General features: G+C 38.8%; 1 protein-coding gene across 1 annotated transcript in view; it reads right to left on the bottom strand.

The window, feature by feature from the left end:
* Positions 1–902: 902 nt before the first annotated feature.
* The window catches only part of RAB3IP (RAB3A interacting protein), a 52,257-nt gene continuing 34,529 nt past the window's right edge, over positions 903–18,630 (bottom strand). The window contains exons 6-11 of the mRNA XM_075209519.1: positions 15,476–15,676; positions 5,694–5,822; positions 4,538–4,650; positions 3,708–3,807; positions 3,553–3,622; positions 903–1,268 (exon numbers count right to left, since the gene is read on the bottom strand). Coding sequence (XP_075065620.1) covers positions 1,186–1,268; positions 3,553–3,622; positions 3,708–3,807; positions 4,538–4,650; positions 5,694–5,822; positions 15,476–15,676 — 696 coding nt within the window. The 3' untranslated portion in view covers positions 903–1,185. The remainder of the gene's footprint in view (positions 1,269–3,552; positions 3,623–3,707; positions 3,808–4,537; positions 4,651–5,693; positions 5,823–15,475; positions 15,677–18,630) is intronic.

The raw sequence follows: 18,630 nt of genomic DNA, 5'->3' as shown, positions 1-18,630 counted from the left end.
GCCGGGCAGCAATATTGCCTCCTGTGGAGAGCAGTAACCTGTCCGCTCCTGGCTGCAGATTTGCTGCTCGTTGTCTAGGGGGAGTGCCAGCAATTCAATGGGGCTGGGATGAGAAGCTCTACCGCTTCACTCCTGCCCGATCGGTAATGCACAGTGCTCTAGTGCAGTCCCCTCAGCTGTCATTTATGTGCACCTGTGAGATCCCCTGAGGGACTGCTGGCAGTACCAATGTACGGGGTGAGTGGGGCCAGCTGGCTGCACAGCCCTACGGAGGGACCCAGAGTGAAGGAGGCAGACAGGTTATACAGTCACTGGGTCTTAAAGAGGGTCCCAGCGCTGACACTTAGTAGAAAAAAAAACCCAGAAGAATCCAATATATTCCATACAAATATATTGTGTACAGGCAGGAGCCCATACATGTCCTACTACCTAGGCACTGGTAGGGGAGGAGTGTATTCTTTAACAAATTATGATAAGTCCCGAAACTCCTAGTCCACCTACTATACACCAATGTCTCGCCGCTGTCCCCAAATGGTAGGAAAGTGAAAAATCTTGATTTAACTTGTTGAATGATATCTCTTGAAGTCCCTGTTGCTGTGGGAAGAAGGCTGTCACGACATCTAAATGTATATTAGGTGAGGATCGTGTGTTTGCAGCTAGCTCCAGAGAAATGACTGAGAAGGCCTAGCAAGGAGCCATACAAACTGGTAAAACTTAATTTCAAACGGTTGGTTCTCTCCAAATACAATATGCATTGGATTTTGTCACATTTCACTTTTATTCAATAACTGAATCAGAGGGGCTGAAGCGAATCTAAGCAAACTGTTACTAAAGTGATGGATATCAATGCCATTAGGTAGGACTGTGAACACACACATTTAAATTATGTAGAAAACACATAGTAAATTGAAAACTACAGTTTATTTTGTGAAATTTGCAAGTACCACCAGTAATTTACAGTATATAACGTTTGCCAGAACTCAGCAGCAAATTGTCTCTAGCACACACAGGATAACGGTTTCAAAAAATCCCATGAACTCTATGGAGTGTAGCTTACAAAGAATAGAAGACAGATATGTTGTGATATGCAATTATTCAGTGGCATAGATATGCAATCACTGTGCTGTAATGCTCTTCTGTCTCCCTACTGTGGAAGAAAAAGTCCAAATACAGCCTTTTAGTGTCTTAAAGTTCTTCTTTGAAAAATCCAAGTTTTGCGCGAGACATCTCTTTTCTGTATTGCATTATCTCCCAGAACATCTGGTCAACTGCACAAAACAAAAAGAAAGAAAACAAAAAACAACAACATATATAACCATTAAAGAAACATGAATGTACACATTTATACAGTGCAAACTTTACATTTTACAATGTGTACTGGAGCGTAAAACTATTTCTTTCTAAACATTGACCCCTTTCACATGTGCTGCAAACATGAAAATTGTGATGTAAATATGAGAATTTGGCCCAATTTTCAAGTTAATAACTATTTAAATTAATATGCACTTTATTCCAGATTAGCATTTGACAAAAACCTACTATTACAAGGATGCATTTTGGAAAACTTGCATCCTTGATTAGTTAGAATGAGCGAAAGGGCTAAATCTTTTGACCAGATTATGTCCCTGCTACATGTTTTAAAAGTAGCATTCACTCTAAATTTGTTTCCACAATATACTAATTGCCCTTTTTTCAACCTAAGAACATATAAAAGCCCCTGGAAAAGGAGATGGTCTATGATGAAGAGAGCTCCCCATCTTCAATAGTTTCTGCTAAGTCACATCTTTATCAAACCAGTTTTTCTGGTTTAGACATAGGACGGGGGGGTCGGCAACCCGCAGCTCTTTCAGCCATTTGCTGCGGCTCCGGAGTCCGGGTGTCAGTGGCAAAGGGGGTGACAGAGCACCTCTCTGTCATTCCCTTTGCTAAACTAATTGCGATTTAAAAATATAAAAAACTAATGGGAGCCGGCAAAGGAAAGAGCGCTCCCCCCCCCCCCCCCCCCACGCAGCTCTCTGCTGGTTGATTGACACGGACGTGACCCTAAGGTCTTGTCAGCATCATTCAGTTGAGAGAGCATGCCAAGGAGTAGCAGAGAAGAGAAGATCCGGGACACCACCTGAGTGAAGGTAAGTAAATAGTAAGTAAAAAATATATTTTCTTGGGGGCTCAACAATATGTTTTTTTCTCTGGAAAACGGGTCCAAATGGCTCTTTGAGTGTTTAAAGCTGCTTACCCCTGACATAGGACGAGACTCTCTAAACTCTCTCCTGGTCCTGATGGCTTCTCTATATTATACTACAGTCATGGCAAAATGTTTTCAGAATGACACAAGTATTGGTTTTCACAATGTTTGCTGCTTCAGTGTTTTTAGACCTTTTTGTCAGATGTTGCTATGGTATACTGAAGTAACATTACAAGCATTTCATAAGTGTCAAAGGCTTTTATTGACAATTACATTAAGTTTATGCAAAGAGTCAATATTTGCAGTGTTGACCCTTCTTTTTGAAGACCTCTGCAATTCGCCCTGGCATGCTGTCAATCAACTTCTGGGCCACATACTGACTAATGGTAGTTGCCTAATCAATGCTTGGAGTTTTTTTTAGAATTTGTGGGTTTTTGTTTGTCCACCCGCCTCTTGAGGATTGAACACAAGTTCTCAATGGGATTAAGGTCTGGGGAGTTTCCTGGCCATGGACCCAAAATTTTGAGGTTTTGATCCCAGCCACTTAGTCATTACTTCTGCTTTCCATCATGCTGGACAAGGCATGTTCGCCAACAAACTGTTTTCGGATGGTTGGGAGACGTTTCTCTTGGATGGTTGGGATGTTTTGGTACCATTCTTTATTCATGGCTGTGCCCTTAGGCACAATTACCCTATTTATAGTCACACACCCTCAAATCTGTTAACATAACTTACGAATAACTTTCAATTATTATACATTGTGTATATATATATATATATATATATATATATATATATATATATATATATATATATATGTATTAAGATGTTATTTAATTAAGTCTTTAATGAATTATATCATGTGTGACAAAAATTTTACAAAAGAAAAAAAAAATATGAAAAGTTTTTTAAATATCTGATAAGTAAACAATTTTGCACAGGCAGGGGCAGAACAGTGTGTATCTCAGGGCCCCATAGCAAAGTTTGTATAAGAACCTGACGATGTCACTCTAGCCCCCCTCTCAAAGGAAAGGAACCTGGGCATATTCTGAAAATGGGTGCAGAAGAAGCCACCACTCTGCTCTCTTAGGAAGGTACAGAGGAGTGGGGAGTTAGAGGGGATTTGGACGTGCCAGGTTGCTTCCAACCAATTGACCTTGTAGCGGCCGGATCAGCTAAGGAAAACTGACAGATATTTGCTACCTTTTGACAAATGCAACTTTGTTAGGCTTCCTATTGTTGGGATAAAAGATATTCTCTTAAAGAATTAATAATGTTATCAAAAGTTATTGAGATAGTATATAATTAGATACGTAACAGACGGTCATGTTGTGGTCCTACAGATAATTTAAAAAATTTTTACTCACCATCCTGCTGCTTTACAAGTCCTTGATGGATATACCGAATATATGTGAAGAAATTACATACAGAGGTAATCTGTTAAACAATCACAATGAAGAACATTAGGGTACAGGACTTTGACCTTTGCATGTAGAACAAAAAAGTAATCATCATTACTCACCCTATATCTACAACATGGAGAAATGTAGTAATAATTGCTGGAGTCTCCCAGTTTGATTCTGTGCTTACAAGACTTTGTCTGACCACTCAGAGCACATTTCCTAAAATGAAATGAAAATTGAAATATCTTAATTTGCAATAATTACTTTAAACAATTAAAGCCCAAACCTCTAGGTCTAATAAAGGCTTGTCACTTTTCTTGGGCTGAAAAGCAATCTGAAAACTTTGCTTATGATGATGCATCATACAGTATAGGACTTAAGCTATTGGGTGCGGTCATCACCCAACTGCACTAATAGGCCCAATTATTCAGCCAAAGAGATAGGTAGATCTGTACAATTTGGCTAACCTTTCATGCACCCAAAGTGGACACAGATGCTGGTGTTTGGTGCTCTGGACAAACCAAAGGCATATGAATCGGTATGTAAATAGGCATTTTAAATATAAAAATTTTACACTGGCAAAAATAGCAAAATGTATTACTAGCAAATCAATAACTAAATTGCTTTTAATTGTATCCCATAGTGACTAGATTTACCTAGACATATGGTAAACAAAGTAGGAATAAGTTTTCCAATAACCTTGGCTATGCGCTGATTAAGCGATCAAATTATATATATATATATATATATATCTATCTATCTATCTCTCATGATTTTTTTAAGTAATGTCTAGAGTGTCTGGCTAGAACAAATTGCTGGGGAGGGGACAGTATATTTTGTAGAACAGAACATTATAGATAATATATGGAGTTTGTGATTTCAGAGCATTTGTTCATAAAAATACATTTTAAATAACCAAGACTGACTATTTGGCATTCCCATTACTTACTTTGGTCCTCCACATTCAACAGCTGATGCTTTCACAAACCGAACAGGCTGCAGACCAGCGGGCTCAATACTCAACGTGTTATTTTCAACAGCTTCCAACACAGCAGCAGCCAACTACAAAATGAGAAAATGATTATGTGCTGGCGGCTTCTAATGAAGCCTCTTCTACTTTAATCTTTGTGTTCCTTTACAAGGAACTTCTCAACATAAATTAACATGTTACGATTTAATGGAACACCTATCAATACTAAAGACTAGCCATATGACAACAGAATACTTAATTTAAAAATGTTAGCTTTTGTACTGTGTTCAATATGGGATTAGCTCAAATAGGAGTCCTACTGAAGTGCAAGGTAGGTGAAGGTCAGGTTTCTTCTGTCACTAACAGCATTAGATCCAATGTAACCTGGGTATATGGTAGCTGCTACTAGATCATACTAGATTTAATATTGTTAAGCTGCCTATATGCTCCCAATCAACATTTAGGAGATAGACTCATCCAACCTTCTAAAAAGGAAAATTGGAGGTGTTGCCCATGGCAACCAGATTCTAGCTATCATTTTCTAGCATGCGCTAGATTAATGTTAGCTAGAATCTCATTGGCTGCTATGGACAACACCTCCAATTTTCATTTTTGGAAGATTTGATAAATCTATCATGACTGCAAAAAAATATTGGTCTGGTATTGCAATCTATGTGTTCGTTCATCGACCGGCTTCACTAAATGTGCCCCATAGGAGACAGCTGTTCAGTGCTGATTACAAGTGCGGGATCCAACCCCACTGATATGCCAGTGTTTGGGTCCTTTATTGTGTAAGGAATCCCTTAGATCCTGCCCCTCATTCTAAAGGGTCTTCCCAAGTAAAAAAAAAAAAAAAAAGGGACACTGGCCTCACATGTGTTTCATCTATCTCACATATACATATGGAGGGACTTCTGTATCCCCACATTACTCCAAAATTCCCTGGGATGAGACTGCAATTGGGTGGTCGACCTAAACGCACCGCCAGGTAAGTGTCAAGGAGACGACACATCCATGCAAACAGGGATTATAAACAGATGAGTATATACAGGTTCATGGTACCCATTTGCAGTCAGAGCATAAGAGGAGGGGGAGCTAAACAAGAAATACAACCTTTAGTAGAGAGATTATTTACCTCATTTTTTGGAAAAGTTAAACAGGGACAAATGTCCTCTTGATAAATTCTTTTTAAAAACAGGCATGTCCTGTCCATCAATGGCTCCTCTTTCCACGCTTTGAATTCATTGTAAAGTGAGAAGTCAACCTAAAAAGTGGAAGCAACACACCTTTCTTATTAAACATGTTTAAATCATCTTCCCTTCAAAAAGTATTCAAATAATTTCTGAACAACATTGGACAATCCACGATCTCATGACTGTAGTATTTTGAACTTCTCAGCAATTCTGTTGATTGCTTTAAAAGCCTATCCCAACAGGTGTACCTGAAGTAGCTCTCACCTGCCAGTCACAAACCATACAACCACAGTGCTTGTTGTGGAATAACATTACAATACAACTACTGGATCTTATGCAAAAATGTCAGCAGCAATAGAGTACCTTAGGTATATCTAGGTGTTTAGTTATTCTTTACTAAATAAATAAAATTAAGGTACTCTTGGTTTTAGCTTCATTGCAGATCACTACTTGCAGTAGAGAGGCGAAGTAACAACCTTCTCAGAACAAAGATTTATTAACATGCCTTTTTATAGCGCCAGCACATTCTGTAGCACTTTTACATTGGGTAGGAATATTCCTATTTCCTATTTATATTCACACACTGTAACAGCCTCAACCTGCCACCAGAAAATAAAAGGTCACATCTTACAATCATCCTTCCTATCTTCCTCTCTCTCAGCTTTTATTAGTTGGGGATATCACCTAATCCAGGTCCCGGTCACGTCTTCAATTGATATATATCAGAACACTAAAGAAATCTAGCAAACCTTAAATGCATCACCTGTCTTCTGTCTCTTTCAAAGTACTTTAAACGTGCCCTTTAGAATGCACACTCTGTTTGTAAAAAAAACGTACCTCTTCAAAAGAGTCATATTATCTACGGCAATTACTATGGCTGAGCTGAATGCTGTGATTAAAGGGTTGAAGTATAGCAAGGCTCCAGGACCGGATGGTTTTCGGCATAGTATTACAAAATTTTACAACATAATATTGCCCCTTCTTTGTTAGAGCTTTTTCAAACTATTCATTCCAAGAAACCACCCTTCCCATCTTTTAATGATACTTATACTACAATCATGCCCAAACTAGGAAGATACCCACAACTAGTCGCATCCTATCGCGCCAATTACTTTATTAGCTGACCAATTACAGGACATTCTACCTGCGTTACTAACAAACCACCAATTGGGTTTTTTAAAGGAACACCAATCAGTTAGAGGGATCAAAACGGCCTTGGCGGCTGTATTATCAGCATCTCAACGTGAAGACATTCCCAATATGTTGCAGAGTTTGAACACTAATCAAGCCTTTGATACAGTGCTTTGGCCTCACCTGTATGCGGTCCTGAGGGCTAGAGACTTTGATCCACCATTTATCCAAGTTATAGAATACTTTCATATTGAACCCACAACTGCAATATTATTAAATGGTTCTAAAAGTGAGAGGGTAGTCATGGAGAGGGGCACCCGTAAGGGTTGCCCTCTCTCACAGCTGCTCTTCAATCTAGCTTTGGACCCACTTCTTCGAACGTTGCAAAACCGGAACACTTTTCAGGGCATACCGATAGGTACCAAGTCTGTAAAAAATTTCAGCATTTGCCGATCTACTCCTCTACATTTCCAATCCACAACATACACTAACCGCAATCCTGGAGAGAGTTGGGGAATTCGGCCGAGTATCAGGTTTTCAGATAAACATGGATAAATCCACAGCCCTATATCTTAAAGCAGTAGTGAGTTGCCCTGCTTGGGGTCGTTCCATGGAATTACAATGGGCAGCCCATGAATTTACATATTTGGGTATACAAATTCCCAAGCTACCATCACGTCTATATCAGGTTAATTTCACAAAAGCAATTAGAGATGTGGAGGTTGAGTTGGAGGGCTGGAGTTGTCTCCTATTCTATACAGGACGGGCGAACTTGATCAAAATGGTTTATTTTCCCCGATTATTTTACCTTATTCAAAGTTTGTCACTATTGTTAACACAACGAGATCTGACACACTTAAATTTCCTGTACCGAAAATTTATTTGGAAGGGCAAGAGACCTAGAATCAGTTTGCAGAGAGTGTAACAGCATGTTTCATAGTGGAGAAAAAAAAATGAAGTCAACGATCGATTACTGTTGTACTGTATACATAATTTGCACAAGAAATCATGCTAGTTTAGAAACCATACCCAAAAAGTGAACAAAATTGAGGCAATGGGATAACCCTGCTATACAGAAACTGAAATGTAACAGAAACTGATGGGAAGGGGGTTCATGTTTAAAAGTGAAACTTTCCAGAGAAAGAGAGAGAGGGAGACAGACAGAAAGATAGTCAGTCATGTATATTTCATTTTTTGGGGGGTGATCTGATGTGGAATGACCCCCAAGCCTCCTCATACCTGCAGAAATCTTAACTCCATTAATTTTAACACTTTTCCACCTTTCTCCAACACCTTCTCTCTCCAATTAGATTCTCTTCCTCTGATATAGCAGTAATTAATTTTCACCAAACCCTTGCAAGAGCCCTTCATCAAGTGCCTCAGCAAATCTTCATACTCAGCGTAGATTTCATCAACCGTGATACACTAACGTAACATAAAATCTTCAAAAACTTCATCAAAAAGCAGAACGCCACTGGCGTAAATTTCGTACCTCAAATGATTTCCTCACATATACTGCAATCCACCACTCCTATCGAAATGCTATGGACAAACATACTTCCAATCTCTCATCTCTGCTCAGACTTCTAATCCCAAACACCCTTTTAACACATTTAAATCACTTCTCAACCCTCCCACCACAAACCCTCACTACTATCAATGTCCAGGATCTAGCTGCCTAATTCAAGGACAAGATTGATAACATCTAAATTGAAATATCATCTTCCTTCACAAGCAATCAGCTCAATTTCTTCCCAGGACCATCTGACCACCCTCTCCTCATTTGATTCCACAAATGAAGTATCTATTCACTTCTAATCTTTGTACTATAAACCCTGCCCTCTTGATCCTATTCCTTCACAAATAGGTAGACCTCTGTCTGCTGTGCTCATCAACCCTAAAATCTGTAATCTCTCTCTCTCTACTGGTATCTTTCCGTAAATATTCAAGCATGCAGTGATTTTGACAAAACTAAATTTGGAACCAAACTCTCTCTCAAATTCAGTTCACAAAAAACCTATTGGATCCTCTTCAGTCAAGCTTTTGTTCTCCACACTCCACAGAGACTGCACTGACTAGGTGTCACGCGCCGGCATTGTGACTTTTTTCCTATGAACTATGTTTTGGACTTGTTCCCACTCAGAGACACTACTTTCATACAGGTGCTGCTGGTTGTGTGATCAGGACCTCCTCCCTGATTCTCATTGGTCCTGAGTACTATTTAAACTACCCATGACCTTTGGGTCATTGCCTGTTCTTCGTGTTACTCAGATTGCCTGGCTCCTGGTTACCATTACCAGTTCCTCTGTTTGGGCCTCCTGAGTCTATTGTTGCTGTTACCTGCTAGCTGGACTTTTGCTTATGACATCTTCGCATCTGGTACCTGTAGTTCTACTATGTCTAACCTCCTAACATGGATGTCTGCTGATTGAACTTTTGCTTTTACATCTATGCACATGTGGTCCGTGGCATTTTACCACTGTCAAGTTACAGATTGGAAACATCTTCCGTGAGTTGATCGCTGCATATTCAAGTTGATTCTATGCACCTGTGCTGTATGTTCAAGCTGGCTCCCGTTAAAGACTCTCCTGTGATTATTCTCACTATTCTACTGTGACTGTGTTCCATAGCGAGCTTGCTATTAAGTTTACTACTATTGAACTTCTTCTTGTGAACTTTGCTATATATTAAGATATCTCTGTGTTGGATCGTTGCTGGAGGATATTAGCCTTACGGGGCGGCACGCGGCTGGGATTCTTTGCTTTTCTATTACTTCTAAGTAATGGACTGTTTAAGGGCTCTCTGCTCTATTTGATCATATTGGGATTGATATATATTGTCCAAGAATTATCGTGATATCAGTGACCACCTGCTATGTGGAATGTACCATCTTCATGTCTGGACTATTTGCCATTTCATCCCATAACAGTTGCTCAGAATTACGAACAAACTGAAGTATATATTGTGAATTGCATTCTGTTTGTATTCCATTGCCGTGTGTGCTTTCCATGTTATATATATTCTTCCATTGCTATTATACCATCAGCATATATACCTGTTGTGTCATCAAGCAATATATCCTTCAATTTTATCATCTCTCCAGTGTCTTATTGCTACTGATATTCAGCCTGAGTGTTGCCTCCACTATCCTCTGTCCCTTTTGAGGTAGATCATTATAGACAGAGGCAAGGGATCATTAAACAACTACTCAAATCATGACACTAGGGTTGTCAATGATTTGATCACTGCTAAAACTAAAGGCCATTATGCACTTCTAATTCTCCCAAATCTCTCTGCTGCATTTGACACTGTTGATAATCTCTTCACATACAAACGCTACAATCCCTAGGTCTACAAGACACTGCCTATCCTGGTTCTCATTCTACCTATCTAATCGCTCTTTCAGTGTTACATTCTCTGGAACAACCTCTGCTTCCCTTCTTTTTTCAGTTGGAGTCTGCAAGGCTCAGTGCTAAGTCCTCTGCTGTTCTATCTATACAACTTCTCTTGGAAAATGAATAAGCTCCTTTGGATTTCAGTATCATCTATGCAAATTTATCTATCCTCTTCTGACCTCTGTATTGTCTCACGTTACAGATTGATTTTTTGCCATTTCATCCTGGATGTCCTCTCGCTAACTCAAATTCAATCATTCAAAACAAAAAAAAAAAAAGTGTTCATAATATTCCCACGGGCCAACAGAAGTTACCTACCTGACATTTCTATTTCTGTTGACAACATGACCATAAATCCCACCCTGCAAGCTTGCTGCCTAGATGTGAACCTTGACTCAGAACTATTCATTGTTCCGCAAATCGACATTTACATTTAAATCATGTTGCATAGATCTAAAAAACATTTAGAAAATATACACATCTCACACTGCAAAAACTCTAATTCATGCACTCATCTCCCGTTTTGACTACTGCAATTCCCCCCATATAGTCTTCCTCGAATCTGACTCTTACCCCTACAATTTATTTTGCATTCAGCGGCTAGATTGATTTGCAAGGAAAATCATTCTACTTCTGCTGAGCCACAGTCACTCTCCACATTGATTGCTTGGTTTGTTTTTTATCAAATATAAAAAAATACTTCTACTAACATACAAAGCCATCAACAAAACTGCACCAACATACATCTTCTCATTTGTCTGAAAATATCTCCCAATTCGACACCTCTGTTCTGCAAAAGATCTGTCTCTCTCATCCACTCTCATTACATGCTCCCACTCACGGTTACAGGACTTTTTTGGGGGCCTTCCCTCCCTTGCTAACCTGCAAGCATTATGATGTAATTGATGTCTATTGTACATGAAATACATTTTTACAGTTGCTCCTGATTGCAAACATGTTCTATTACTCAGCAATCATCACTAGTAATCAGCAATTAAACTAAAGCTGAAGCAAGAGATATGGCTGAAAAACAAGTACCACAGAGATGCCCAGACCTTGAAATTGGACGCTGCTGCATGCGCTTGAGCTTGGCATGCCCTTACTGTACATTGATTAGGAGCATATGCCCCTTCCCCATCCTTTTCCCTCCCTGAAATCGTAGACTGGTGTGAGAATCCTTTGCGCTCAAAGGTTATTTGAACACTGCTGAGTTCTGTGGCGTATGGTACAGTTCGAGGCCACAGAGTAATTGTGCGCATTATACGCAAAAACACGCAAAGTTATACTCCTTACTGAATCAAATCCTTCATCTTTATTAGATAAGTATGAAGCAATATCTTGCACATTTATGGTAGTGAGCGGAGTTGCTATGGGGGGATGACAAGAGATTTAAATGTATTAAAAGACTCTTGGGGTTAGAAGCATGAGTGAGGATGAGAGATTGAAAGTATGTTTGTTTTGAAATTCATTAGACGTACAAGACTTTAACCAATGTCATTCAAGTTTGCGAGTAGTTTTTTAAGGCATCATGCCTTCAAAATTTTGTAAATGCAGAGCTATATTTACATAAACATACATTATATTTTGTTGTTCTTAATATGTTTATGATGATGGAAAACACCACCACAGTGGTTAACACATAAAACTGAAAACATTTGTAAGAGTTTGGACTTGTGAGTTCTGGAGAAGCAGAAAACAGTTATGTTGGTTTACAGCTAAGAAATAAAACAAGTAAAAGAGCCATCACAAGTGTTTCAGTTAGATAACTAAAACAAAATATATCTAGATACCAACTTGAAAACTGTCCCAAAATTTCAGCAGCCACTAATTAATGGTGACAAAAATACCAGACATTAAGAGGGAACTGACAGTGCCAGCTGCAATGACAGGAATGCAAAATTCTCCAATGACTCATCAGTTCAAAAATCCCTTACAGCAAATGCAAAAATAGAACAAATACACCTTTTACTGTCACAGATCTAAAATTAAAAAACAAAGATCAGAACAAAAAAAAAGCAAAATTAATGCATATAGTGACTATGCCCAAGCAAACCAATAAAAATGTGAAGACAGGTCTGAATTCTTATGCATCTATGGTACTTTAATTTTATTTCTTTAAAACAAATTATATGTATTTTACACATAGAAAATAGCAATAAGGGATATATTAGAAAAAGACAAATGTTATAATTTTATGGGTTTTTTTTCCATCCTGAAAAGCAAAAGCATACCAGTTACAACCACATCAGGTATAAGATGAAGATTTTAATTTAGTGTAAAATTGCTTTCATGCAGGAACAAAATATAAGTGTAGAGCCTTCACATGCGGGTGTCATAATGTCGATATGTAGAATGGTATCCCCCTGAACCGGTGCCCTCTTCACGGGCTAAGAGAATAAGAGGAGTCCACTCACCCGACCAGCCATCCAGTACAAGTTCTCCCTTTCTACTGCACTCTCCGGTATTGGTGAAAGTGAATCTCAAGAGATTTTCTGTCAGCCAATCAATGGTCAGGATGGTAATCCAATCAGGGCTCACTTCCGTCCATTTGAATTTGATACCACGACAAGTCAATGATGGCTTGCCACAATTCTAAGCTCCGCCCCCTGCATAGTTCTGTTCAGATCAGTACAAAAACCCAAGAGAAGAGGACATAAATGGGGGTATTCAATTGACTGCGAGAAATTTTTAAGACTGCGTTAAAACATTTTAACGCTGTTTTTTAGAATTGTCGAGCAGGTTCAATTCCATTTTTAACGTGCCTTTTTTTTATGAAAAGGTGCTCTCGCGCTCCAGTAGAAGGTCTATTGAAAGTATAGGGTGTGCGAGAGGCAGCTGCGTTAAAAAGCTATTCAATTGTTTTTTAACGCGGCGTGCTAAACAGGCCAATATCCTGTTTTATGTCGCACCTCTTTGGAGTGTGATAAAACCTAAACAAAACTATTTGAAATCATGTAATAATGGAAAAAAAAAAAAAAGAAACTATGTTTATCAGTAATGCTTATCATGTAAAAGTTGATTTTCTCGTGAAAAAACAAATAAAAACAAAAAAAATAAAAAATAAAAATCACTAATTAAATATATTTCTGTATGTTTTAGATACAAATATGTATGTACTAATGTGTTTTGACATGGTATAGATGATTCTATAGTAAAAGATAGTTAAATAAAAAATATGCTAAAAAAAGTACTGTAATGTAGCTATTCTCAACTAGAGTGATTGTGTATGAAAATATATACCAATCCTTTTTTTTGTGTTATACATGACCGTGTTAAAACTCCCCTTCACTCCACTAAAAACTCGCAAACACAATGATTAACGAGCGGGGGCAGCATTCCCTCTTTTTCACGCTGCGTTAACTAAAAAAGGTCACGAAAGCAGTTAAAAAACCGCGTGTTATTTTTTTTGTAAACCCCAAAAAACAAACTTGCGGTCAACTGAATACCCCCCGAGGAGTAGTGCAACCAAGAACAGAAGAAAAGAAGAGAAAGGCGCAGGAGCGTGAAGAAAGAAGAGGACAGACATCAGACCCTCAGGAAAACACAGCCTCTTCTAGCAAGCTCCGGAATGAACAGGAGAAGTGGTGCCGACTGCTGGAAGACTTGGTGAAGATGGAAACGGCGAGTATATCCGTTTCCTGCGTGGAGCAGCTAAATATGTTTTACATACTTTTTCTTTTTGTCACTGTCACCAAAGCCGGGCACATGTCCCATGAACACATATTCGGGCACTAGAACCGTGCAGCAGTTAGACAGGCAAAAAGGCCGGAGGCCCTATTAGTTTAATTGTAGGACTCTTCATTTATTATTGGGTGTGTTTTACATTCAGTTTTATAAGCCTGTAAGCACATTTAGTTCCAAAATAGCCTGTAGGGCATGGTTTCGGGCTTAAACGCCTTTGGGGTATAGTAGACTCAGACATAGTGTGTGGTAAATACAATTTCAGGCATTAGACCTGTGGGGACAACTTAGGTACTAGGCCTTTCACCAGTAGGAAGTCAGCTCCTGTCACGCAGATACCACGTCCTATCTGGTTCCCATTTGCCCACAAATCCCTGGGGGCCATTTTGTAATGGTCTCTTAGAGGCATTTGAGTAACACTGTTATTGTGTCATTGGCCACAATTGTCAGGCCCTCATTAAAGGAATGCTTTTGAGGTGCTTCCCCCACATAGGCTACATTAGTCAGGCCCCCATTAAAGGTAGGCTTTTGAAATCTTGTTTATTGTTTTGCCTGTTGCTCTGTGGACTGGTTGTATGGTATTGTGGGTGATTTAGATAGAGTAGTATACTACACATAGTGCTACACGTTAAAGATAGCACTAGAGTGGGTAGCTCGGTAGTCAGCTCTGTTGGAGGGTTGATGTCGCCCCTTTTCCTAGACATCAACCCCCTGGAGTTGCAGACGACCATCAAGAGGTCAGAGTGACTACACAAGGAATGTCCTCTGTTGGGTTTGGCCTCTCTCTTGGTGAGGCCCTCAGCAATAAAAATGTGAGCTGGAGTGAAAAGTGTGTGTGTGTGTGTGTGTGTGTGTGTGTGTGTGTGTCTCACAGAAGCCAAGGAGAGAGCCCATGCTGAACACAAAAGCTGAGAAAACTTCCTGAAATCACCACTAATCAAAACAATTGCCTACAAAACCCATGCGCTGACACACAAACACAACACTCCCTACATTTTGTAAATAAACTGCTACACAGTGTACGTTCCATCTCTTCCTCTAAATCCAGTTGCACCAGATCCTCCTTACGCCATCCTTTTCCCTTAGTACTCTCAATCTTTTCCCTGGTGTAATGTCCTCTCACCTGCATCTTCCCTCCCCTGTTCTTCTACCTCCAAACATTCCTCTGCTTACTTTTAACTGTAGTTTCTTCAAGCATGTTATTCTTCCTTCACCTTCCCTGCCCATGAAACCCTTTTACAAAACAATTTTTCACAAAGAGCTGTATATTATATCTGCCTATATCTCCCGTGAAAATATGTGGGTCTCTTATACTTGTAAAAACTAGAACACAGAACATAACACAGATGCTGTGTTCGCAGGACACGAGGTGTAAGAGTGCAGGATCTTTGGGAGAGCTGCATTATGTGGTTAGATGTCATTCTACCAGCACTGAACATACCTTGGGCAAAGCTCAGATGTAAAAGAACAGGAGTTAAATAATGTATTTATAAAATCAGGGATTATAGTGTAGTTACCTCTTTACATTTCTTCACGAGTGGCTGGATTACAGTAAGGTCTTGAGTGCCACCCCCCATAGCACTGCTTGTGCTTTTGTTCCGTGCATGGCCTTTTTTGAATGGGATCTTCCCACCTGGCTGTAGCTCTTTTGTGGGAGAGGTTGGGGAGGTGGATAGAAGAGCCTTCAGAGCTGCAACCTCTGCTTGTAGTGCATCAATCTATATTAAGAAAACAAAAAAAAAATCCATGAATCAACTCATACTATGCATAAAGCAGAAATAGCATTTTCCATAAAATATAAAGAAGCGTTGGGTTTTTGTTATTATATTTTTAAAGGACAACTCTACTTTTTCTGGTAAGGGTTTAATGTGCAAAATAAAGCATTGAAAATACAACCTCTATACTATTGGGTTATCTGACTTGAAGTAACAATGAGTTTGAACTGTGCATCGTGAATAGATGACAGAAGTATTAGGACAGGTAAGTGCTATTAACAATTGTATTCAGAACATACATATAGAAAATAAATTTTGTACATTTAACTACTAGTTAGTTTAAAATAAATAAATATTTTTTAAAAAACAAAAAAACATTAAACCACCAAAAAACAGGAAATAAAAATTTAAGAGGATTACTGTATGTATTTGTTTTTTGTTATTACATTACTGCTACACACTTAATCATCTGGATTAAATTAGAACTTCTTAACAAAGACCACCTTACTGGGTTAGATATAATTTTAATATTATTCTTATTGTTACTGTTACTTACCAAGCAGGAGAAATATTCAGCAGCTCTGCAAATTCGTAAAAATGAATTCCTTATATAAAGGGTCATACATATAAACTAGCCCATGTGCTGGAGGAGGCCCTCATCTAGAACGCTAGTCCAGAGAAGTATGTAAACAGGAAAGACACAAGGGTCTGATAAGACAGGTAGGGTAAATTTATTTTTAACAATATGATTTCTGCCCTTGCCTCAGTTTCTAAATACAAAGCCGATGTAGTGGCACTGCAAGAAATCCGCTTCAGTTCTAGAGCGCCCCTCCCCCCCTCTTCCTTAGAGATGATCATTATCCCATCGGCCACTCAACTATAAATGTAGTGGCCATTCTTTCTGGTTATAAGATTTCATTTACATTACACCAGAAGTTTGAGGCTAAACAGGGTCTGTTTAATTTACCAGTAAGAATCAGAAACTGTTTATTGGAATTATTGTGGCACTAATTAATTCATAGAACCACATTTTCTCATTATGGCATTTATTGATTATCTAACTTTGTTTTAGGGATCCTTGCTTCTCATATATTTTAAGGTTCTGAGGTGCTACCATCCAGCTAAAATATACATAAATCAAAAAGAGAACAAAGAGCTGGATTTAATTGTGGTACGCTACGTGGTTTATGTAATAAATATATTTCCCTTATATTTTACTACAAAATTGATTCTTTAATAAAATACTGTGTTCTAAAAAAGCAGCGAAATATCAAGTGAAAAAAAGTGCAATAAAGTGATTTAAAAAGTGCTATGTATGGTTATCATCTATTAATTACATAGAAGGTGATGTGGATTCTTATCCCAACCTACTAAACAGGAATACCGAGTTGGTTTCTTAATATTTAATAAAGCTATAGCACTCCAATAAATACTCAAAATAGCCATTTCCATACAAATTATAGATTGTCACTCATTTTTATAATAATTTCTTAGTGACAAATCTCTGTTTTATCTATATATATTGTCCATAGGGGATTGAAAATGTCCACTTCCATCAAACAATAGCTATTCTCTGTATCAAGCACTTAGTCCACAATATATGAATATGCATGCCAGTTATAAGTCCAGCTAAATAAATTAATTGCAGTGATGGGGTGAATTGCTAACTAGCTTTCAGAATCTAGCTCGGAGTTGGACAATAATAGATTAGGTAGCTATCTTGGAGGTATTCCTCAGAGTTAAATCCTATTGCATCTTAAATAGTAATTAGCATACACAGCACTAACGCCAAAAGTGCATTTCGCTGGTAAGCTTTCTCTTAGCAAACTTCTTTGCTTCTATATAATTGATAATAACCGTACACATCACTTTTTTAATCACTTTATTGCACTTTTTCACTTGATATTTGCCTGCTTTTTTAGAACACAGTATTTTATTCAACAATAAAATTTATGTTTTAATCAATTTTTGTGGTTCAATGTATAAAGGAAAATGTATTTAATTACATAAACCACATAGTGTACCACAATTAAATCCAGCCCTTTGTTCTCTTTTTGATTTATGGTAAATTGGACACGAAGCCAGTCACGCTAGTCTCTCTCTATGCCTCTAATACCAGACAAACACCTTCTCTCAAGGGTGTCCTGAGAGAAATACAGAAAATTCATCAGGGTAGTCTCATCTTAATAGGAGACTTCAATTTAGTCTTAGCGCTCCGACTAGATAGGACCTACTCCCCTGACACTGCATTACCAGCTGACACCGTTGGCCATACCCTGGCATTTTCCAAATGGATAGCTGAATATGACCTATAAGATGGCTGACGCGCGTTTGCGCCTGGGGAGAAAGACTTTACCTATTATTCACATGTACACAATACCTACTCTAAAACTGACCCGATAATCACTGATAAATTGTCCCTTCAACACTCCATATCGGTCTCTATGCTCCCGATTATTTGGTCTGACCATGCCCCACTTCTTTGGTCCTGGCCACCATCTGCCTTGACCGCCCCCCAGACCGTGGCACCTCACTACCTTCTCAACTCTCTAGTGGATAAGACTGCCCTTCAAGAAACACTAGATGACTATGTTGCTAATAACTCCCCTGACGATACCTCCGTATTCGCATATTGGTGTACCCTAAAGCCAGTCCTACAGGAGACTACGATACAAACTGGAGCGAGATTTAACAAGGCTAATGACTTCCTAGTACACGAGCTGAAGACTAAGCAGGTAGCATTAGAGTCCCGAAAGAAAACCTGCCCCTCTTTCACAGTGAAAACGGAGTTCACCCAAATTAGAAACCTTTCTAAACTCTCCAAAAGCGCCAATCATGTGGAAATGTTGCTCAAATTTTATCTCACACCAGCCCGGCTTCAGATGATCTGACTGACCACTCCAAACTCTGCTGGTGCAATTGTGGGGCTACAGGGGACATTACGCATGTGTTTTGGT

This window comes from Mixophyes fleayi, chromosome 4, assembly GCF_038048845.1.
Source record: "Mixophyes fleayi isolate aMixFle1 chromosome 4, aMixFle1.hap1, whole genome shotgun sequence".
NCBI lineage: Eukaryota > Metazoa > Chordata > Amphibia > Anura > Limnodynastidae > Mixophyes > Mixophyes fleayi.
The sequence above is the reverse complement of the archived record's forward strand: the minus strand, read 5'-3'. Positions and strand labels throughout refer to the sequence as shown.